The sequence below is a fragment of the Drosophila ananassae genome, chromosome XL (assembly GCF_017639315.1).
Source record: "Drosophila ananassae strain 14024-0371.13 chromosome XL, ASM1763931v2, whole genome shotgun sequence".
NCBI lineage: Eukaryota > Metazoa > Arthropoda > Insecta > Diptera > Drosophilidae > Drosophila > Drosophila ananassae.
The window spans coordinates 6,702,900-6,726,113 of record NC_057931.1 but is presented as its reverse complement, the minus strand read 5'-3'; the positions used below and the strand labels follow the sequence as shown (position 1 = coordinate 6,726,113).

General features: G+C 58.6%; 3 protein-coding genes across 3 annotated transcripts; 1 reads left to right on the top strand and 2 right to left on the bottom strand.

Annotated features, from left to right (window-relative positions):
• The first annotated feature begins 110 nt into the window (after positions 1-110).
• LOC6502173 (probable E3 ubiquitin-protein ligase HERC2) lies at positions 111-18,488 on the top strand. Its single transcript, XM_001966046.4, has 11 exons — positions 111-2,793; positions 4,368-4,936; positions 4,996-5,550; positions 5,611-6,572; positions 6,636-6,792; positions 6,851-8,646; positions 8,710-9,083; positions 9,147-17,235; positions 17,292-17,775; positions 17,837-18,013; positions 18,079-18,488. The coding sequence occupies exons 1-11, from the start codon at positions 846-848 to the stop codon at positions 18,229-18,231; spliced, it is 15,264 nt and encodes a 5,087-aa protein (XP_001966082.1). The 5' UTR covers positions 111-845; the 3' UTR covers positions 18,232-18,488.
• Positions 18,489-19,718: 1,230 nt separating this feature from the next.
• Positions 19,719-21,153, bottom strand: LOC6502249. Its single transcript, XM_001966045.4, has 2 exons — positions 20,953-21,153; positions 19,719-20,888 (listed from the first exon to the last, which is right to left on the bottom strand). Exons 1-2 carry the CDS (start codon positions 21,007-21,009, stop codon positions 19,857-19,859), a joined length of 1,089 nt encoding a protein of 362 aa, XP_001966081.2. The 5' UTR covers positions 21,010-21,153; the 3' UTR covers positions 19,719-19,856.
• Positions 21,154-21,669: 516 nt separating this feature from the next.
• Positions 21,670-23,138, bottom strand: LOC6502248 (putative 60S ribosomal protein L33). Its single transcript, XM_001966044.4, has 2 exons — positions 21,991-23,138; positions 21,670-21,920 (listed from the first exon to the last, which is right to left on the bottom strand). The coding sequence occupies exons 1-2, from the start codon at positions 22,051-22,053 to the stop codon at positions 21,795-21,797; spliced, it is 189 nt and encodes a 62-aa protein (XP_001966080.1). The 5' UTR covers positions 22,054-23,138; the 3' UTR covers positions 21,670-21,794.
• Between the last annotated feature and the right edge of the window lie 76 nt (positions 23,139-23,214).

Below are 23,214 nucleotides of genomic sequence, written 5' to 3'. Positions count from 1 at the left end.
GTTAAACAGAAAACAACTTTTATTTTAAATTAAAATGTCTTTTGGCGCCCGATTTTGATAAAAATATTTGGTATTTTTTTCCATCAGGGCTGGCGTTGCCAGATATCGATAACAAACATTCTTGAAAGTTATCGATAGGTCGAAGAAAGAATCTAGCTTGTGCATCCCTGGCAAAAGACGAGAAATATCAGACACATTCAAAAACATTTAGCATTTTAGAGACATTCAAAAATCGAACGAGTCGTGCGCCTGTCCGTTGAATTCCGTCGTGTCGTAACGCTTGCCCCACAACATTTGGGGCCCAAACACAATGAACAGAGCCCAGCAGGAGAAGCGAGATTCATCCTAGGCCCCGAGTCGCCAACAAAAAAAAAAACAAAAAAAAAACCGTCTCCTCCTCCCGAGTGCAGTTCTGTGTTTTTGTTGTGTTTTGGTGTTTTTTTTTTTTTTTCTCTTATTTTGTACTTTACTACCCTGCTGCGTGCGTGAGTGACGACATTGAGACTGCCCCTTGTTACCCGCCTGCCGCCTGAAGCCACCCGCCATCCGTCACCCGCCTACCCGCTACCCGCCACGCCCCCGTAAGCCGAAGCAACCACCCCCCTCCCAACCCCTCCGGGGAGGGGGCAAAAAATGTGCCATGCTACTGTTTCTAGGCTGAGTCCAAACGAGGGTGTGGAGCACTAGGAAAATTCTCGTTCTCGTTCTCGTTCTCGATCTCCATCTCCACCCACCAGAGTCGTCCTACTCCGACTCCCAGCAAGCGAACAGAAACAAAAACTAGAAGAGAAAAATATCCAAAAATCGAAACAGGAACAGAAATTGGAAATAGAAACCGAAGCGAAATGTTCAGCCGCGATATAATTGTCCAGGGACCTGGCCCTGGATCTGGAACTGGAACAGGAACAGGAACGGGAGGGGGCACCGCTCCACCACCACCGCCGCCGCCACAGCCAGTAGTGCCTAGTGCCCTGCCACCCCCGCCATCAACAGCGGCGGGCAATGGTAGTGGATCTGGATCTGGATCTGGATCTGGTTCGAGCTCGGGGTGTACGGCTCTGAGCCCATCCTTGGATCTTCACCTGCGTCCGTTGCGCTTTCTGGACGCCAAATGGCTGCGGGCCGATCTCATTGCCTCCCTGCGCCGGGCCTGCGAGGGCGCCGTGCTGTGGAACCACCTGATCCAGGACTGTGAACTGGTCTCCTCGCCCGCCGCCCCCATCACCAACGCCCGCGGCCAGCTGTCCTATCTGGGCGACGACGGCAAGCACTACTGCGGTGCCCAGCAGCTGAAGTGCTCCTGCTGCCAGCCGGAATACTGCGGCCCCCATTCCGCCTGCAACTGTGACGGGTGCCGGCCTTTGGACTCGGACACCGCCATCAAGAAGCTATCCACCCAGGCGGCCGCCCAACAGGCCCAACACCTCAGCCAGGCCACCGAGCACGTCCTCAGCGGCTGGCTCTGGAGTCAGCCGCCCACCCAGCAGGCCCGCCAAGACTGCCAACGTTCGCTGATCTCCGAGCTCCAGGAGCTGGCGCTGAGGGCGGCCGGCAACTGCCTCTCCGCCCAGCATCTCCGCCAGCAGCTCTTCGTCTACGAGCGGTACTTTGTGGCCCTGAAGCGGGAGCGCAGTGCCCAGCCACTGGCGGGCAGCAGCACCAGCAACAATCCGACCGGAACCATCATTACCGCCACCAACCTGACTGTCGCCGGGACTGGGAACTCCAATGGAACAACCACCGTGGAGACACTGCAGCCGGCCGAGCACTTGGAGCAGCCCGGGGCACTGGGACTGGCTCGTGTGGCCACCCGGGCTGCCCTGAACTTCAGCTTTGCGTTTCTGCGACGCGCCTGGCGCTCCGGCGAGGACACCGAGATGTGCAGCGAACTCCTGAGCGAGGCGCTGGCTTCGCTCCAGGAGCTGCCGGAGGCCACGCTGTTCGAGGCGGCCGCTGTGTCGCCGCTCTGGCTGGAGGTGATGGAGCGCTCCATCAAGTTCCTGCGCCTGGTGGCGCTCGGCGATCCGATGGGCGGACGCTGTACAGCGCCGCTGAACGACCGGCACACGGCTCTGTGCCTGCTCCTGGAGCTGGGCGTCCAGAAGGGCACTTTGGCCGCCACCCTGGAGTGCGTCGTCCTGCTGCTGATGCTCTGGGAGAAGGATCGAGCCGGCAACGACAACCGGGACATGCCTCGGAAGACGGGCGCTCCGCTGCTTAGGATCTTGCAGCGCTACCAGAAGATCGGACCCGCCTCCGCCAAGACCGGCCAGCTGCCGAGTGCGGAGCCAGCGCCGGTGGCCAGTGCCACGGAGACCTTCCTGCGTTTCCTGTCGCTGCCCAAGAGCAGCGCCGCCATCGTGGACCTGCGACGTGCCGCTGTGGTCATCATCTCGCACCTGGACCGCCTGGCCCAGCCACTGATGCCGCGCTGCCTGCTGCGGGACCTCCGGGCACCGGCCGTCTCGCCGGGTTGCGGTGCCCAGCAACGGATCTATGCCCTGGGATGGCCCAGCCTGTCCAAGGACCAGCAGGGCTTCACCTCCGAGCCGGCCCTGAGCTGTGGCGAAGCTGGCTCCACGGCGCCGGTGCTGAGCTGCCGGTTCCAGGTGAAGCAGGTGGTGTGCAGCGAGAACCAGGTGCTGCTCCTCAGCCAGGAGGGCAAGCTGCATGCCTGGCGGTTGTCCAAGCCGGAGGCGGAGCCCCAGCCGCTGGAGGAGGCTGGCCACGAGACGTTCATCAGCATTGCGGGCCACTGCGAGGGTCGGCACTTCATGGCCATCGATAGCAATCGTAAGTGGGGGCGGGAGTCTCTAGTTTCTTAATTATTTAGTTAGTTAGGCTTAGTTTTAAATAGAATAGTTATAATACTTTTATATTATTTTATTATATTATTATTTATTTTTAAGATTAAAAACATCTCAAATGATTCATAAAACAATCTATTTAGAATCTATTTACGTTCTAATCCCAAATCTAACCCAGCCGAGTGATGTCTGTCAGAAAGCATGACTTTGCAGCTTCATTTAAAAATATATTATTAAGAATATTTTTATAAAAAAGTATTAAAATAATATCTGTGAGAATCTAGAATCTAAAAGTAAGACTGACACCTTAAATAGTTGGTTTTTTTTAGTCTCTGTTTAGTAATTAGTTAGTAACAGAACTGTGGCTCTCCTTCGGAGAAGGTCAAGTGTGTTTTAAGGGGTTACTCTTGTTCAAATCTTATTTTAAAGAGATTTATTCAAAATTCATTATTTAAACCATAGTTGGAATAAAACTAAATTAAGGAAGCTTTTTAACTTCTTCTTTTATTTTTCAAATAAATATATAAAATATATATATCAAATATTTTATTAAAATAATCATCTCTGTTCCTAAAAATTACAATATTTTGAAAAATTCTACAGTAGTATAACCCCCTAATAGAATTGCTGTGCTTTGGAGAAGGTCTTTAGTTCCAAGCTTTGAATTATGCATAATTATGCATTTCCCTCAGTGTAGTTTCTGTTTCAATATTTTTTTTTTCAATCGAGTTTAGATTAGAACATGATATACTAACTTTGATAGAGTTTGTCATCAAAAAATCAAAAGAAAACAACTGTTCTGCCCTAAAATAGTATTTATTCTAATGCTTAGTTAGTATTCTATAGTAATGGTAGTAATGAACAATTGTTTAGAAAATGATTAAGCCTTTAGATTTAGAATTGTTAATTGCTTTTTTAAGCTGGTCTGGAGCTATTAAGAACAAAGTTTATTGAGTAGAGCTTCTTTCAGGTGGATTTCAGAACACTTTTGAGGGGGTATAATGTTTTACAACTTTGTTTTATTTATTTTTGTTTATTTCATTATTATTATTAAATAAATATTTAATTTTACAAGAAATTGAGTCTGAATTGGCGGTGAATCAGAGCCCAATTGACGGAATTGGGACTTTTTTCCACAAATCGTGTTTTAAAGTAGATGCCCCCCCCTAAAATTTTGAAGTTAGAAACATAATTTTTAAGAATTTTTATAAAAGGAGGTTACTGGGTTAGATTTTTAATATATTTCTTTATTTTCTATTCTAATTTAACCAATATTCTGGGATTTTTCCTTTAAAATGTTAGAAAAATCTAAAAAATTATGAAAATTTAAAAAAAAATACATTTTCTAACTATATAATGATAATTTTTTGAGTTCAGATTTTCCATCTCATATATTTTTTATTTTTATTTATACATTTTGTATATAATATTCTTTAAATCTTACATCATAATTAAGAACTAATTTAAATGAAGAGATTTTAATTATTTTTTAAACAACATCCCAAAAATATGCAATTTTTTACAAGAATTTAACCGATGCCCCCTTTTTTCCTTCTCCAGACAATGCCTACTCGTGGGGCGCCGGCGAGGATCACCGTCTGGGCCATGGCGACACCCACGCCCGCGCCGTGCCCACCAAGATCGCCGCCCTGGAGCAGCACTGCGTCCAGTCGGTCTTCTGCGGCTGCACCTACAGCGCGGTCATCACCTGCGGCGGCAACCTGCTCACCTGGGGCCGCGGCACCTACGCCCGCCTGGGCCACGGCAACAGCGATGACCGCTGCCTGCCCACCCTGGTGGCCGCCCTGGCCGAGCACACGGTGGTGGACGTGGCCCTCGGCAGCGGCGATGCCCATTCGCTGGCCCTTACCTCGGAGGGCCTGGTCTTCGCCTGGGGCGACGGCGACTACGGGAAGCTGGGCAATGGCAACTGCAACGGCAGCCTGCAGCCCATCCTGGTGGAGTCACTGCCACGGGTGCAGCGCATCTTCGCTGGTTCCCAGTACTCGGTGGCGTTGAGCAGCGAGGGACAGGTGTACACGTGGGGCAAGGCCACCTGCCTGGGCCACCAGCTGGTGGAGCGCAGTGTCCAGGGATGCAGTGTGCCGCGTCTGGTCAGCAGTCTGCAGGTGAGTGCCTCCTCCTAGTCGCTAGTGGCTCCTCCTAATGTCTGACTCCCATCTTCCAGCACAAACGCATCGTGGACATGGCCGTGGGCGTGGCCCATTGCCTGGCTCTGTCCAGCAGCGGCGAGGTCTTCGGATGGGGACGCAACGACTGCCAGCAGGTGTGTCCCAGTTCCGTGTCCAGCGAGCCCCTGCTCCGCTCTCCCATCCTGGTGGCACTGCCCACATTGCCCGCCAGTGGAATCGCCTGTACCGCTGGCCAGAGTCTGATATGGACGCAGAGCTCCCACCAGGGTGTGCCCCTCCGGGCACCCTTTGTCATCGATCTCGGCGAGCCGACGTTCCGACTGCTCGACCAGCTGCTGGGGATGTGCATGTGCAGCAGCCAGGACAACCGGCAGACGCCCAACCAGGAGAGCGAGTGCATCGCGGTGGCCTGCCTGAACCTGATGCGGCTGCAGTTGCTCGCCCTGATAGCCAACGGCGTGGAGCCGCGCCATGTGGGTCTCGCCAGTGGCAGTCGGTTGCTGGGCAGCCTCAAGACCCGGATCCTGGCCCTGGCTGGCGGCACTCAGGTGCTCCGCACCATCCAGGTGGCGGCGCAACAGGCGCTGCAGGTGAGTACCATGACCCATGAATCCTCTACAGACTTCTAATACATGGTATTCCATTGCCAGGACGGTTGGAGTGTACTCCTGCCCACTGCGGCGGAGCGGGCACTGACCCTCACCTCGCTGCTGCCCTCGGAACCGGGCCAGGCGTCCTCCCCCGGGCACCGCTTCATGACCGATCTGCTGGTCAGCTCCCTGATGACCGAGGGCGGCCTGGAGTCGGCTCTGCAGCACGCCATCCGGCTGGAGAGCAGCTCCTGCGGCGCCGACTGCGGCGACGGGGTGCATGTGCCGCTCCTGCAGCTGATCACCCGGCTGCTGGGCAACAACGCCGCCCTCACCCAGACCCGCCTCCTGCCGGCCTTGGGAAAGCACCACCACCAGCAGCAGGAGAAGGAGGAGGAGGAGCGCGACCACAATCGTCAGCACGTCCAGGAGCCGAGCACCAGTCCTAGTCTGAGTCTGCTGCATCGCTTCCAGCGCCTCCTGCTGGCCCACATCCATCAGGCGGACGCCGAGGAGGATACCACCGGCGCCGAGGCCCTGCTGCTCCAGTACCTGCACGCCCTGATCCCCGCCTGCGTGGCAACCCTCCAGCAGGCCCACGAACTGGCCCTCCAGTGCCGGGAGCCGGGCGAACATCCCATCGGCCAGCAACTGGGCCACCTGAGTCGCGTCCTCCAGGCCGACGTGTCGGACGCCCTGCTCCACGAGCTGCTCGTGGGCCTGGTGCTCCTGAAGCGCGATCGTCCCCAGTGCCTGGGTGGGCTGAGGTGGGCGAGGGTCTTCCTGCCGCTCCTGCGAGTCCTGGACCGATTGAACCGGGCCCTGGGCGAGGGGGAGCTGCGGGATGGCGACGACATGGGCTGGCCTGGCATCATCTGCCGAGGAGGCCCCAAGAACGGAGGTCCCCCGCCCGCCGATCCGGAGACCCACTACGTGCGACGCGCCGACATGGAGAACCATCTTCTGGACGGCAGTCGATGCATCATCCTGGCCGGCTACGTCTGCGACCTGAGTGGCTTCAAGTGGGTGGCTCGAGTGTCCATTGGATGACTTCAATAATGATCCATTTCCTCATTCTTTTCCAGCTGTGAGTCCGAGACGTTGCGCGGCATTCTGGATACCGGCCTGGGCAAGGATCTGACGGCGGAGCTGAGCAGTCCGGGCCATAGAAGTGCCATGGAGCAGATCCTCCAACACCACAAGCTGGGCAAGTACATGTCCCAGGCAGGAGGAGAGGACAAGGTAGGTTTTCCCCCACCATTATCCCCTTCAGCCACTAACCATGTCCATTCCCGAACAGACCACACCCCCGGGACCCACCCGCCTGACCCACTTCAGCTCCGAGTGCGCCCTGGCCCAGCTGCTGGGCTTGGTGGCCAATCTGATGTGCAACGGACCGGCGCTGCAGCCGGCGGAGCTGCAGTGCCGCCAGCTGGACAAGTCCAACCTGCTGAGTGGCGGCCTGCAGCTGCTCCAGCCGAGCAATCCCTTCGACGAGGAGAAGGGGGAGGCGCGCAGCAGCCATAGTTGCCACAGTACGGCCGGGAACACGCCCACGGACCAGCCACCGCCCCTGCCCATCCAGCATCTGCAGCAGCAGCTGGGCACGGGTCAGGTGCGCGGCAAATCCCAGCTGCAGCAGCGGGCGGAGGCGTTCATCACGGGCCTGGCCGAGGCCAGGCTCTCGGAGGCGCCAGTGGCCGCCTGGGTGACCCTGACGGAGCGGTACTGCAAGGCGCACAACCTGATGTGGCACCAGGAGTTCGCCACGGAACATCCCGTCCAGGAACTGGAGCGCTTGCTCAGTGCCGTGCTCATCCGGCACCAGTACCTCGGTGGCCTCGTCCTGAACGCCCTGGAAACGGAGGCGGAGTCGCCGCCACCTCGCCAGCTGGGCGAGATCATACGGCTGGTGCACCAGGCCAAGTGGTCGGTGGTGCGGACGCGCCAGCAGATGAACCGGAGCTACAAGGAGGTCTGCGCTCCCATTCTGGAGCGCCTGCGCTTCCTGCTCTACGAGGTGCGTCCGGCGATCAGTCCGCAGCAGCGTGGACTGCGCCGCCTGCCCATCCTCCAGCGGCTGCCGCGCTTCCGGATGCTGGTGCGCCGCCTGCTCCAGGAGCTGCGGTCTGCCAGGCAGCCGGCCAAGCCGGAGGACCTGCTGAACGCCACCATACAGCAGCAGCAGGAGCGGGAGCAGGAGAAGAAGCCGCAGGACAAGCAGCAGGAGCAGCAGGCGGCCGAGGAGGAGGAGAGCCTGCTGCGGCGTCTCAACGAGCGCCAGATCAGCGCCGAGGGCGAACTGGATCCCGCCCTGATGCAGGACATCGTGGACTTCGCCCTGCAGGACAGCTGCGACGTGGAGACGGCCCGCCGGGCCATGTACTGCCAGATGCAGCGCTACCAGCTGCGCCTCGCCGGGCTGCAGCTCGTCCAGCAGCTGCTCGAGCTGCACGGCCTCCTGGACGCCACCCAGTACAGCCTCCTGAACGGCTTCCTGGGCCTGCACTTGAAGCCGACTGGCGGCGGAGGCGCCACTAGTCCATCGGGCAGCTCCCTGCCCGTGCTCGGCCAACTGAACATGGTCAGTGCCTACCAGAAGACCCGCCTGCTCCTGGCCCAGTCCCGCGTCCTCGACTGGGCAGTAAGGGAGCTGCGCCGGCTGCTCAACCAGGAGCAGCACGGCCATGTCCGCGGCAAGGACAGCAGCAACCTGGGCACCTACGTCCTCCTGAAGCGCCTGCCCCGCGCCCGCTTCCTGCTGAGTGTCTTCGGGCTGCTGGCCAAGGAGCTGGGCCCCAACGAGCTGGGTCTGCTCCTCAACTCCGGCCTGCTGGGCACCGTCCTGGGCCTTCTGGCGCAGACGGGTGGCGAGGGAGCAGCCGGCGGCGTCCAGCCACCCGGCGAGCTCAGCGTCCTCTACGAGGACAGCGTCATGAAGCAGAAGTCCAGCAAGGCGCAGCTGAGCGGACCCGACCTGGCCAAGCTGATGAAGATCGGGACGCGGATTGTGCGCGGAGCGGACTGGAAGTGGGGCGACCAGGACGGCAATCCCCCCGGCGAGGGTCGCATCATCAGCGAGGTGGGCGAAGACGGGTGAGTTACTGCCAGGATCTCTTGCTCCTCCAACCAGAATCTGACTAGCTTCCTCCCTTCCAGGTGGGTGCGCGTGGAGTGGTACACCGGAGCCACCAATTCCTATCGCATGGGCAAGGAGGGCCAGTACGACCTCCAGCTGGCGGACAGTGCCCTCAACGTGGCCTCGCCCACGGAACCGGAACGCGAGGATCTGGCCGGCAGTGAGTCCTCGCCCTCGAGCGAATCCCATCCCTCCAAGCTGTTGCGTCACTGCGCCGCCAAGCTCCTCCAGATCTTGGCCGTGGGCAGTGGCCTGCACGGCTCCCAGCTGGACAAGCATGCCCTGCGCGGCATCACCAGCATGTTCCGTGCCATCGTCGATCCCAAGCCGGCCATGTCCAGTGTCGCCAACTCCCTGGGCTGGCTCAACCTGGGATTCATTCGCGCCATAGCAGGTGAGTCTCTACTCTCCCAAGGAAGAGGTATGACCTACTAACTCCTTGACCTCCACTTTCCAGGTGACTCGCCGCGCTTGTGCCTGGAGCTGAGCACTCCCGGCTGGCTGGGCCACTACCTGTCCCTTCTGGAGCAGCCGGCCGGCAATGAGTCTGGTGTCTACCGTCAGCTCCACTGCCTCCGCCTGCTGCAGTGCATCCTATCCCAGTGGGGCGTGGAGGAGGAGCCCCGCATGCCGACACTGGTGCGTCAACTGTTCGCCACCTTGGGACGTATTGCCCTCCACTGTCCCGGCGACATCAGCCTGCAGCCCACGGGCGAGGGAAAGACACGGGTGCTGCTGACCGCCTCGCACTCCGGGAGCGTGGCCGAGGAGCTGGTGGCGCTGCTGCGACGCCTGCACACGCTGCCGTCCTGGAACCCGGTGATCAACTCCTTCCTGGCCCAGAAACTGTGCGTGGCCGCCGAGCTGCTGGCGGAGCAGTCACCGCCGCCACATGCCACCCACCAGCAGCCGCTGGACAGCGAACAGGTCTTCGTCCTGGGCGTCCTGGCCGCCATGGGCGGGCACGATCTCCGGCCCCGTGTGGGGCTGCACTGCTTCCACGAGGGCAGCCACATGATCATCGCCAGCTTCACGCCCAAGGGCCGTTGCCTGCTGGCCCAGGGAGGCGCTGCCTCCGGCACGGGATTCGTCAAGGTGCCGCTGGCCACGGTGCTGCCCCACCTGGACCACAGTGTCTTCAGCCTGAGCCGGCTGCCCATGAACGAGATGCTACTCAATGCCTGGACGGTGCTGCTCTACGGCCCGTCGCCGGAGCTGCGCGAGCTGCCGGCCAGTCCGGAGGGACGACTCGACCTGGGCCTGCTCCGGGCCCAGCAGCTCCAACTGGCCGTCCTGCACACGAACGGAGTACTCTATCGCCATCAGGCGGCGCTGCGTCGCATCCTGAAGCAGCGGGCTCCGGGCAGCATATACGGCTCCGGGGAGGGACATGAACCCAGCACTGAGCCGGACTTGAGCCAGTCGGAGCCAGGCCAGGAACCGGCCGAGCAGCAGGAGCCGGAGCACCAGATGTCGTCGGCAAGTGCCAGTGGGGGGCAGGAGGCCCAGCTTCTCATCCAGTGCATCCTCCTGCGGGCCACCCAGGCGTCGCCCGTGAAGGCCTGCTACACGTACACGGACCTGGCCACCGCCGCCCTCAACTGCATCCAGTCGCTGGCCACCCAGGCCCACCAGGAGATCCTGGAAAATGCCGGCGGATCTCCGGGCAATGGCCATGCCCTGGTAACGCCTCCGCAGCCCACCATGGTGCACGGAGTGCCGGTCTACAACGTGAATCGCAGCAAGGAGCAGAAGCCCACGACCAAGACATCAGAGACGACGGCGGAGCAGCCGGCGAAGGGGAACAAGTGGCCGGCGGCGGCCAGCGACGCCCAGCTGATCGGCCAGATCATGGAGATGGGCTTCACCCGGCGCACCGTGGAGCTGGCCCTGAAGCAGCTCTCCCTCCAGGCCGAGATCATGCCCACGCCGGAGCAGATCGTCCAGTGGATACTCGAGCATCCGGACGTCTGTGCCAACACCATTGAGGAGGAGGACTCGGCGCCGCCTCCGCCCCAGCCTGGCTCGGATAACCACGACCCGGAAGCGGACTCGGACAACGAGTGCGCCAGCAACCATTCCCCCCGATCCTCCCGATCCAGAACCTGCTCCGGATCGTCCACGTCCTCGGACACGGTGGAGGGTCAGCAGCCCAACCAGGAAGCAGTGCCGCCACCACCCCCTCCCGTCAAGTTCGAGACGCGGAAGGACTTCCAGACCGCCGATCTCTACGCCCTGTACGTGCGGGGCCTGGTCCGGCCGGGGATGACGGTGCGCTGCTGCCGGGACTTCGAGGAGATCAAGAAGGGCGACATGGGCACCGTCCTCATCGTGGACACCGAGGGCCTGCACGATCTCAACGTCCAGGTGGACTGGCGCAACCACGGCAGCACCTACTGGGTCTGCTTCGTCCACATCGAACTGGTGGAGGCGGCCCAGTCGCCCCACCAGCCCCGTCCGCCGCCGATCGCCGTCGGGGCCAAGGTGAGGCTGCGCTCCACCTCGCTGCGCCACGGACTGCTGGGCCCCCAGCTGCGCCTGGGACGGAGCCAGGCCGCCGGAGTGGTGATATCCGTGCGCGGCAAGCAGCTGACGGTGGACTTTCCGGATCTGCCCGCCTGGCAGGGTCACATCAACGAAGTGGAACTGGTGGCCAACTCCAGCTCCGCACCAGGCGCCCCTCTGGCCGGTGCCCACCTCGGACAGGTGGGGGAAGCGGGCGGACAGACCACCGCCCCGGCCCCCTCGGATCTCATCGAGGACTGGTCGCGATGCATCCGTTCCCTGACGGTCAGCTCCAATGAGGCGGCGGCCAAGCACCTGCTGGACGGCAGCGACCAGATCTGGCAGAGCTGCTCTAGCGGCCCGTGCCGGCACTGGATACGCCTGGAGCTGCACGACCGCGTCCTGGTGCACAGCCTGGCCATCACGGTCAGTCCGGAGGACCACTCGCACATGCCGTCGCTGCTGGAGATCCGGGTGGGCGAGTGCGTCGACAGCCTCAAGGAGTACACGTGGACGCCGGTGCCCCCGGGCGCCACCCGGGTGGTGCTCATGCAGAACGTGCCCGCCTTCTATCCCTGGGTGGAGATCGTGGTGAAGCAGTGCCAGAACAATGGCATCCAGTGCAAGATCCACGGCCTGCAGTTCGTCGGCCGGCGCCAGCAGCCGGACCTGCAGCACATCCTGGCCAACGCCCAGTTCCTGGCCAGCGAGTACAGCTCCGGGATGGGACCGGGAACAGTGACCTCCACCCACGGCGAGGTGGGCTCTGGAGCTGGCACCAGCGGCGGTGGACTGGACCAGGACCTGCCCTGCACCGTCATGGTGTGGGGCCTCAACGACAAGGAACAGCTGGGCGGCCTCAAGGGCTCCAAGGTGAAGGTGCCCACCTTCTCGCAGACCATCAGCCGGCTCCGGCCCATCCACATAGCCGGCGGCTCCAAGAGCCTCTTCATCGTCAGCCAGGAGGGAAGGGTGTTCGCCTGCGGCGAGGGAACCAACGGACGCCTCGGCCTCGGCGTCACCTACAACGTGCCACTGCCCCACCAGCTCCCGGTGCTCCACCAGTACGTGGTCAAGAAGGTGGCCGTCCACTCGGGCGGGAAGCACGCCCTGGCCCTGACCCTCGACGGCAAGGTGTTCTCCTGGGGCGAGGGCGAGGACGGCAAGCTGGGACACGGCAACAGGACGACGCTGGACAAGCCGCGCCAGGTGGAGGCACTGCGCGCCAAGAAGATCCGGGACGTGGCCTGCGGTTCCTCCCACTCGGCGGCCATCAGCAGCCAGGGCGAGCTCTACACCTGGGGCCTCGGCGAGTACGGCCGGCTGGGACATGGCGACAATGCCACCCAACTGAAGCCCAAGCTGGTGGCGGCCCTGGCCGGGCGGAGGGTCGTCCAGGTGGCCTGCGGCAGTCGCGATGCCCAGACACTGGCCCTGACGGAGGACGGAGCCGTGTTCTCGTGGGGCGACGGCGACTTCGGGAAGCTGGGACGTGGCGGCAGCGAGGGATCGGACACCCCGCACGAGATCGAGCGTCTCTCGGGGATCGGCGTGATACAGATCGAGTGCGGAGCCCAGTTCAGCCTGGCCCTGACCCGGGCCGGCGAGGTGTGGACGTGGGGTAAGGGCGACTACTACCGGCTGGGCCATGGCGGCGACCAGCACGTCCGGAAGCCCCAGCCCATCGGCGGACTGCGCGGTCGGAGGGTCATCCATGTGGCCGTCGGCGCCCTCCACTGCCTGGCCGTTACCGATTCCGGACAGGTGTACGCCTGGGGGGACAACGATCACGGCCAGCAGGGCAGCGGGAACACATTCGTGAACAAGAAGCCCGCCCTGGTGATCGGGTTGGACGACGTCTTCGTGAACCGGGTGGCCTGCGGCAGCTCCCACTCGATAGCCTGGGGCCTGCCCAACGCCACCATGGAGGAGGAGAAGCGCGGACCCGTGCCGTTCGGCAGCACCCGGGATCCGCTCGGCGGCAGCAGCCTGGGCATCTACGAGGCGGAGGCAGTGAACCAGACCGCCAAGCCGGACACCAAGCCCCCGACCCTCACCAGCCTGAGCGAGAGCCTGGCCCTGGAGAGCCCGGCTGCGAGGCAGGCCGCCCTGGCTCACGTCCTGCGGGCCATGAGCATCCTCCAGGCCCGCCAGCTCATCGTCGCCGCCCTCACCAGCCACAGCAAGGTGAACTACAAGGAGCGCGGCATCGGCGGCGGCCTCGGCGAGGAGGAGCAGCTGGCGGGAGTCAGCGGAGCAGCCGGCGCAGGAGGAGGAGCTGCCAACAACCAAACTGGAGCGGCGCCCGTGGAGCCCATAGCCCAGGGCGGAGGCGAGGCACCGGCCGATGCCACAGATGCTGCCCTCCAGGAGCACAGCCCCGATCTGCCGTTGGAACTGATGACCACCACAGCCGGAGGAGGAGGAGGAGGAGGAGGGACAGGAGGAGCAGTAAGCGTAGTGCCGGGCATGTCAGCCACCCTGCCGCCCCAACTGACGGCCGGACCGCTGAGCGCCTTCCAGAGCCTCACCGGCTCCCTGTCCATGTCCGGATCCCTGTCCAGCAGCGCCCTGCCGCCCCAGCACAAGCACTCCCGGATGTCGGCCAGCGCCATGTCCGTGATGGCGGCCACCATGACCCAGCAGGAGGAGATTCTGGCCCAGATCGGCCACTGCCACGGCCTGGACGACTTTGGCGGGCTCCTCGGCGAGCCGGAGGCCAAGAGCCTGGTGGAGCTGCTGAAGCTAGCGGTGTGCGGCCGGTGCGGGCCACCGAGCACGGCCCAGACGATCGCCGAGACGTTGATCTCCCTGGGAGCCGGGTCGCCCGGCGTGGCGGCCATGCTGCTGGAGACCTGCATCACGGAACTGGAGGACCTCTGCACCTCCCGCCACTGCCTCGGCAAGCTGCCCAAGCCGGTGATGCAGGAGAGCAGCCACCCCTACGTGGACAACGTGAACGTGACGGGAGCGGTGCGGATCCCAGGTGCGGAGATGCTCCGCCTGGAGTTCGACAGCCAGTGCAGCACGGAGAAGCGGAACGATCCGCTGGTCATCATGGACGGGACGGGCCGGGTGCTGGCCATGCGCTCCGGCCGGGAGTTCGCCCACTGGGCACCGGAGATCCGGGTGCCCGGCGACGAGCTGCGCTGGAAGTTCTCCTCGGACAGCTCTGTGAACGGCTGGGGCTGGCGCTTCTGGGTGCACGCCATCATGCCGGCGGCCACTCTCGGGGAGACCGGCTCTGACCGGGCGGTGCTCTCGCAGCCGTCGATGGCCCTGGTGATGTCCCTGCTGGACTCCCGCCTAGCGCCCCGTCAGCCGGGCGTCCTGCTCCGCCTGGCCTCCGCCCTGGCCGCCTGCTCCCAGCTGGGATCCCTGACCACGGCCCAGAGGATCTGGTCGCTGAGGAAGCTGCACGCCGTCCTGCTGCTGGAGCAGGCTCCCCGGCCCCAGGACCCATCGTTGGCCGCCCTGCTCCAGCCCCTGATCCCCGAGCTCCTGCGGCAGTACGAGTATGAGGAGCCGCAGGTCCGGGGAGGCATTCATCTGATGCACTCGGACTACTTCAAGACCCTGGCCGCCCTGGCCTGCGACATGCAGCTGGACGCCGCGCTGCCCGTGGGGGCCGGAGGCAGTGCCTCCTCTACGGTCGGCGTTATCGGAGGAGGAGTTCTCGGAAATAGCGCCTTCTCGGCCATGGGCTCGTCATCCGCCATCCTGGCCGCTGTTTGTGCGGCCTCATCGGTACCCGGATCTGGCACAGTGCCCGGAGTGGTGGCTGCCACTGCCACTGCGGCCTCCACCGCGGGCGGGGACGTCCACAAGTGGGCGTGGTTCAAGCGCTACTGCATCGCCGTGAGAGTGGCCCAGTCCCTGATCCGGAGGACGGAGCTGCCGCGCGCCTTCTGCCTGGAGGTCCGGAAGAAGTTCGCCGAAATGCTGCCCAGCTCGGCGGCCAGCTGCAGCTCCAACTCGCATCCGTGCGGCGGCCAGTCGCCCGGAGCATCGATGCTGAACTCCACCACCTCCCTGTCCTCCAGCACGACCAGCAATGTGACGCCACCGCCGCCACCACCACCGCTCCTCCACCACCACACCGACCACCACGAGTCCCTGCTCTGTCCGGGCTCTCAACTGGAGTCCTCGTCCATCCTACTGCACGAGGATCACTCCCTGTTCCAGGCCCCGCACGACGCCCAGCTGCTCCAGTGGCTGAACCGCCGGCCCGACGACTGGGCCCTGAGCTGGGGCGGCGCCAGCACCATCTACGGCTGGGGCCACAACCACCGCGGCCAGCTGGGCGGCCTGGAGGGCAGCCGCATCAAGACGCCCACACCCTGCGAGGCCCTGAGTCTCCTGCGACCCGTCCAGCTGGCCGGAGGCGAGCAGTCCCTGTTCGCCGTCACCCCGGACGGGAAGCTCTTCGCCACAGGATATGGCTCCGGTGGGAGACTGGGAGTCGGTGGCAGCGACAGCTGGGCCATCCCTACGCTCCTGGGCTCACTGCAGCACGTGTTCGTGAAGAAGGTGGCCGTGAACTCCGGCGGGAAGCACTGCCTGGCCCTGACCACCGAGGGCGAGGTGTACGCCTGGGGCGAGGGCGAGGACGGCAAGCTGGGCCACGGCAACCGGGTCAGCTACGACCGGCCCAAGCTGGTGGAGCACCTCCACGGCATGAGTGTGGCGGACATTGCCTGCGGCAGCGCCCACTCGGCGGCCATCACCGCCAGCGGCCAGGTCCTCACCTGGGGCAAGGGTCGATACGGCCGCCTGGGACACGGCGACTCCGAGGACCAGCTACGACCCAAGCTGGTGGAGGCACTGCTGGGATATCGGGCCATCGACATAGCCTGCGGCTCCGGCGACGCCCAGACCCTCTGCATCACCGACGACGACAACGTCTGGAGCTGGGGCGACGGCGACTACGGGAAGCTGGGACGCGGCGGCAGCGATGGCTGCAAGCTGCCCTACAAGATCGAGAGCCTGGCCGGCCTGGGCGTCATCAAGGTGGAGTGCGGCTCCCAGTTCTCGGTGGCCCTGACCAAGTCCGGAGCGGTCTACACCTGGGGCAAGGGCGACTTCCATCGGCTGGGCCACGGCTCCGTGGACCATGTCCGGCGGCCCAAGAAGGTGGCCGCTCTGCAGGGCAAGAAGATCATCTCGATCGCCACCGGCTCCCTGCACTGTGTGGCCTGCAGCGACTCCGGCGAGGTGTACACCTGGGGCGACAACGACGAGGGCCAGCTGGGCGACGGCACGGTGACGGCCATCCAACGGCCCCGCCTGGTCTCCGCCTTGCAGGGCAAGCACATCGTGAAGGTCACCTGCGGATCGGCCCACACCCTGGCGCTGTCCACCTCGCAGCTGAGCGAGAGACTCCGCCCGCTGCCCAATCCGCCGCTGGAGTACGACCTGGTGAGGGACCTGGCCCCCGAGGCGCTCCACGCCCGTCTCATCCTGCTCCATCACTTCTCGGAGCTGCTGTGCCCCTGCCTGGCGATGCTGCCCATTTCCGGGGACCTGAGTCTCGGCGCTCTGAAGGACGTCCTCGTCTACAACATCAAGGAGGCGGCCTTCCGCAAGGTCATCCAGACGACCATGGTGCGGGACAAGCAGCACGGCCCCGTCATCGAGCTGAATCGCATCCAGGTGAAGCGCTCCCGCAGTCGGTGCAACGGCCTGGCCGGGATCGATGGCATGAAGAGCGTGTTCGGGCAGATGGTCCAGAAGCTGCCGCTCCTCACCCAGGAGGCTCTGGCCCTGCCGCACCGCGTCTGGAAGGTGAAGTTCGTCGGCGAGAGTGTGGACGATTGTGGCGGAGGTTACAGCGAGTCCATTGCCGAGATGTGCGACGAGCTCCAGAACGGCAGTGTCCCGCTCCTGATCAGCACCCCCAATGGCAGGGGAGAGGCGGGCGCCAACCGGGACTGCTTCCTGCTGGATCCCACCCTGTCGTCGGTGCTGCAGATGAACATGTTCCGGTTCCTGGGCGTCCTCATGGGCATTGCCGTGCGCACCGGATCGCCGCTGAGCATCAAGTGAGTGCTCCGCATCCCCAAGATGCTCCCAGAAATCTAATCTCTTTATTTTCCAGCCTGGCGGAGCCCGTTTGGAGGCAACTGACCGGGGAGGTGCTCCGGCCCACGGACCTCACCGAGGTGGATCGCGACTATGTGGCCGGACTGCTCTGCATCCGGAACATGGACGATGATCCGAAGTTGTTCAACACCCTGGAACTGCCCTTCTCGACGTCCTCGGCCCGGGGCCATGAGGTGCCGCTGTCCACCCGCTACACGCACATCTCGCCGAGGAACAGGGCCGAGTACGTCCGGCTGGCCCTCGGCTTCCGGCTGCACGAGTTCGACGAGCAGGTGAAGGCCGTCCGGGACGGCATGTCCAAGGTGATACCAGTGCCTTTGCTGTCGCTCTTCTCTGCCGCGGAGCTGCAGGCCATGGTCTGCGGTTCGCCGGACATTCCGCTGGGACTGCTCAAGTCGGTGGCCACCTACAAGGGCTTCGATCCCGGCTCCGCTTTGGTCACCTGGTTCTGGGAGGTGATGGAGGAGTTTACCAATCAGGTAGGTGTTCCCATTAGTGTCCTCTGTGTCTTCAAACTCATCCACTGTATCCATCTTAAAGGAGAGGTCCTTGTTCCTGCGCTTCGTCTGGGGACGGACACGTCTCCCTCGCACCATTGCCGATTTCCGGGGACGGGACTTTGTGCTCCAGGTGCTGGAGAAGAACCCGCCCGACCACTTCCTGCCCGAGAGCTATACCTGCTTCTTCTTGCTGAAGATGCCCCGCTACTCCTGCAAGGTAAGGACTTTCATTTTCATATCCTTTCCATCCGATTTTAATCCTTTGGGTTTTTGGTTTTGAAGGCTGTGCTCCTGGAGAAGCTCAAGTACGCCATACACTTCTGCAAGAGCATCGACACTGATGAGTATGCCCGGGTGGCGATGGGCGAACCCACCGAGGCGACCGGCAGCGAGGACAACAGCGACCTGGAGTCGGTGGCCAGCCACGAGGGCTAAGACCCCAACCTGCCTTTCCTGAAAGGATCTGAGAGGAGGAGGAGTACTAGGAGTTAGGAGATCCTTGCCAGCCTGGCGAACAACCCGCTATTTATGATGATTCTCAGCTAGGATGCAAGGATACAAGGATACTAGGAGACTAGGATACTAGGACACTTTAAACACAAAACGCCTTCAAAGTTAGAAAGAAATGGAAGAAGAAAGAGAGCCACTCACGCGAACACATTACACATAAATACACTTAAAGAAAAAACACATATATATATTTTAAAATTAGCACATGACACTGAGCAAGACGGCAATAGAGAAGAGAAAGAGAGAGAGAGAGACAGACGGCTAATAGAGAAAGGATATTGAAACCAAAAAGCAAAGCGTTAAAGTTATTTCCATATTATATTATATAATATATATATATAAATACATATATATATATTACGCATATACACATAAATTAAATATAAATGTTAGTTGGAGTCCACTCATAATTAAACACAAGGCTTAACCCCGTTAGACGCCATATCCCCATATCCATTAACCCCCACAGCCACCCACATCCATCCCCGAATCCGTATCCGTATTACCATTAACCCTACAATGCCCGGAGAGCAGTTAAGATTATTAATGTAATAACGCCACTCGCGAAACAAAACCAAATTCGTTGCTAATGATGATCACTTCAAAGGTTAGATGCGCCCTAAAGGAAACTATCTCAACTAAACCGAAAGCTAAATAAAATCCAAAACAAAGCAAAAAATTATGAAAATCTTAAAAAACCAAGGTGTTTTAATGGGGGGTTTACACATCTTTTAGATTTAGATTAGTAAGTTAGTATATATATTTAAGATATTCCATCTAGAAAGGCCCGAGATGTTCTTTTAGAGGGACAATATCGCCATTTTTCTTTATCTACCCAGAACCAATTGAGAATTTTAAGGGGAAATTGAGAACCTCTAGATTCTAGAGTCTAGAAGATAAACAATTTCATAAAAAAAACTTCTATATCCTACCATGATAGACTACTTTTAGTTTGTCTTTTCGTAAAGCGACGCCATTTTGTATTTATTTGCCAGAACCAAATGAGAATTTCAAGGACAAAACAAGGATTTTAATGAGAATTAAATGGATATGTAAATTTTTTTCAATAACTAGAAAATATATGTATAAAAGATTCAATCTCGACAAGCCTGTAGAAGATAAACCATTTCTTAAAACTCCAAAATCATACAATCAGAGGCTACTTTTTAGTTGTTTTTTTTGTAAAGTGACGCCATTTTGTTTTAAATACCCAGAACCAATTGAGAATTGTAGCTAAAAGGAGGTAGAAACTACAGATACCCCTTGAAAGAGTTGACAAATAGGTTTTGGATTAAAGCATCTAATTATGCTTTTAAATATTATTAAATAATATTTATAAATATTATTTTTTAAATACATATTACCAAGCTAGTCCTTTAGACTCTAAAGTTTAGGGGAAAAACTATCCTTCATAGGTTGAAAAGCCTAAGGGATTTATTCAGATTTATTCTTCAAAACAGAAATTTTGAATTCTACGGAGGCACCCGCTCAGATTCCGGCATAGTCCAGTTCCTGATCCTGGAGTCCCTAGGAGACCACACTGGCCCCCCTCACTGATCCTCGCCGCCAAAGAAGAGCCCGGAGGCGAAGCCGTCGGTGAAGCCGCTATAGTCGTTCTCATTCTTGTGCGATTTGGACGATTCCGGTCCGGAGTAGGCTTCCCGAGCTGGTGGAGAGTATGACTCCTCGGGCTGATTCTGGTAGAGGTAGTGCCCCTCCTCGAGACCCACCACGTCCGGCATGTCGTGGCTGGTCGGCACACAGGATCGGGGGGCAGTCCGCCGCTTCAGAGGCGTCTCCTCGCTGCCATCGTAGTCCTGGCCATCGTCGCGCTCCTCCTCCTCCTCCTGCTCGTCCACCATGGAGGACGACGGTGACGTGGCGGACGCGGCCGCCGCTGACGAATCCGATGCCGAGGCAATACCTCCCGGCGTCTGGCCTTCCGCCTTCTCGCCGCTCCCCGAACTGGTGTTGATCGTCGAGCCGCCGAACATGGCGCCCACCACGCCGCGGAAGACCCGATAGACGGCGTCGTGCACCTGACCCACCAGCGCACTCGCCGGACGCACTTGCTCCGCTTGGGCCTGTGCGGCACTGCTCTGACTGTATCGCTGCTGGTACTGATACGGCGACTGGAACTGGTGACCCCTGACCTTGTTGCTGCTGCTGTGGGAGCTCGAATTGGTGGTGGAGTGGCCGGTGATGTGGTGGCTACTGTGCTTCACGGATCCCTCCACCCGGCGACTGGGCTCCTCGCAAGGACACTTGCGACGCGGCTGACCGCCAGAGCCGCCGGACGGTGGCGGTGGAGGATCATCGCGACAGCCATCATCTTCCTCCTGGGCCGCCTTGCGCTGCTGCTCCTTGTCGTACTCGGTCATGGCCTTCTCGGATCGTTCCCGGCATACGGAACAATCGGGATCCACCTCATAGATGCCGGGATCCGAGTGGGGACCCGGTCCCGTCTCGCTTTCGCAGCTGCACTTGCCGCTGGCCAGCTGGGATTGCTCCTTGGAGCCGCCCTTCCGCATCCTGTAGAAGATGTACAGCAACGCCAACGTGGCATACGTGGCTTTGGCCACCTATGGGAGATGGGAGGAGTTTAGAAACGGGAGGAACTGGATGGACTGGGGCAACGCCACTCACATTGGCTCGGCCATTGATGGTGGTGCCATTGAAATACTTCTTGAATCCCTCGGCCATGCTCCTGCTCTTGAAGTTGGCTCCTGGGGCTCTGGTTACTGGCTGAGTGTACTGTCTCTGGGCGGGGGCCTGATCAAATGGGAGTTACATAGGCTCTGGCCTTGTGTTTAAAGAAGCCTCTGGCCAGGCCTACCCTTTTCCGGAGTTAGATTTCAACTCCATAGCATCCTTAGGCTTTTAAATGGCAATTGACAGCTAATGACAGTAGGGGAGAAGGTGGATCCTTAAAGAGAGATCGTGGGTATTGTTTTGAAAAAGGGGTTTTACATAAAAATGAGGTCACCCAACTTTCGGGTGAGGGTCTAGTCTAGCGTCAGAAGCTATGTTACTCATTCCTATACCTATTCTAAATTAGTTTAACTCTTAAAGTCCATTTAAGAAATGTTTTTTTAACATTTTAACCTTTTTACCAGAATATCCTTTTATTTAAAGGAAAAAGTATAATATACCCGCTACTTCTAGAGTTCTAAAAAGGGAGAACATCTTGAGGTTTCTTAAGGTTTCAGGAAGAAAAGAAATATCCCACCTTAGAATAAATATATATTTTATGCCATGTACTATATATCATAGAAACAAAGTTAGTAACTATATTAAAATAGTCACTAGTACTAGGTATCATAAAGTTTCTTCCTGCATAATATTAAAAATCCGCATCAAAAGTTTCATTAAAACATTCAACATTTTATTAGCTCGTCGAAAGTACACGAGATGGGATTTGGGGGAAACGAGAAAGAACACATAGATGGTCCCGGGTGATGGTGATCACCGGGGGGCAGGACATCCTCCTAGCCCAGTATCGCCTGCTGGCAGCCCTTGCAGTAGAGCTTCGCCTCGCGGCGCTTGGTGTTGCGGCGATGCATCTTCACGAGCACATAGACCAGGCCCACGGAGGCCCAGGTGGCCTTTGCTACCTGGGAGGGGGGGAGGAGTATGTTGGTAGGAAGGGTACACGGTACAGGATCCCAGCCGCAGGATACTCACATTGGCGCGTCCGCGCAGGGTCTGGCTGTTGAAGGCCTCGTTGAAGTTGAACTGCTCGGACATCTCGGCACTGACTCCTCGGATCACTTGTATCCTCGTTCGCGGCAATCGGGGCTTTTCAGGGATTTAAATTTGGAGACAATAGCTTCGGCTGTCTATCTGATCGGGTTTGCGATTTGATTGAACGACACTGCCAGACTCTAGACTCAGGCCTTCCCTGATCGACTCTCAAATGAGTGAAGCCTCAAAAACGGGTAGCAGTTACGGATATGATTGCTTCTTTGGGGGCTTTTTTATGGGGGAGTCCTTTAAAATGCTGTACTTGGCCCACGTCCATAGCTATATCTTTGCCATTTCTCACCCGATCCTTAAGCGGGATACATTAAACGATTTGTGGATCGATTTCCAGGCATTCTGCATCAATATCCTAAAACAAAATATTTTTACAAAATTTTCTCAATTTTTGTGGGGGATACCCTTCAAAATGCTGGATTTCCGCACTTGGCCCACGTCCATAGCCATATCTCAGCCAATTCTCATCCGATCCTTAAAAGGGATACCTTAAACGCTTAGTGGATCGATTTCTAGTCATTCTGCATCAAAATCCCGACAGAAAATATTTTTTAAAAATTTTTCCAATTTTTGTGGGGGATACCCTTCAAAATGCTGGATTTTCGTACTTGGCCCACGTCCATAGCTATATCTCGGCCGATTCTCATCCGATCCTTAAGCGGGATACCTTAAACGATTTGTGGATCGATTTCCAGTCGTTCTGCATCAAAATCCGAACACAAAATATTTTTTAAAAATTTTTTCAATTTTTGTGGGGCATCCCCTTCAAAATGTTGGATTTCCTTACATGGCCCATATCGATAGCTATATCTCAGCCAATTCTCATCCGATCCTTGAGTGGAATACCTTAATCGCTTAGTGGATCAATATTGCATAATTCTGCATCAAATATTCTCGCTTCAAGATTATGCCCCTTGAGAATATCTAGCAGAGAATGGTCTATGTAGTCCTCTTATGAAGTTCCGCTGGTTGGGTCTTAATGGGTCCTCTAATGAAGATCTCTGGCGATTAAGCGTCCCATTGAATGCCTGGAATTGCTAATGTAATCACTAATTGTAGGGAAGCCTTATAATTTAATATTCCGAATTGGATTGTTTTCTGGCACTAGTTTGCATGCAATGGAGCTGGTTTGGGCAGCCCGTTCAAGTATAT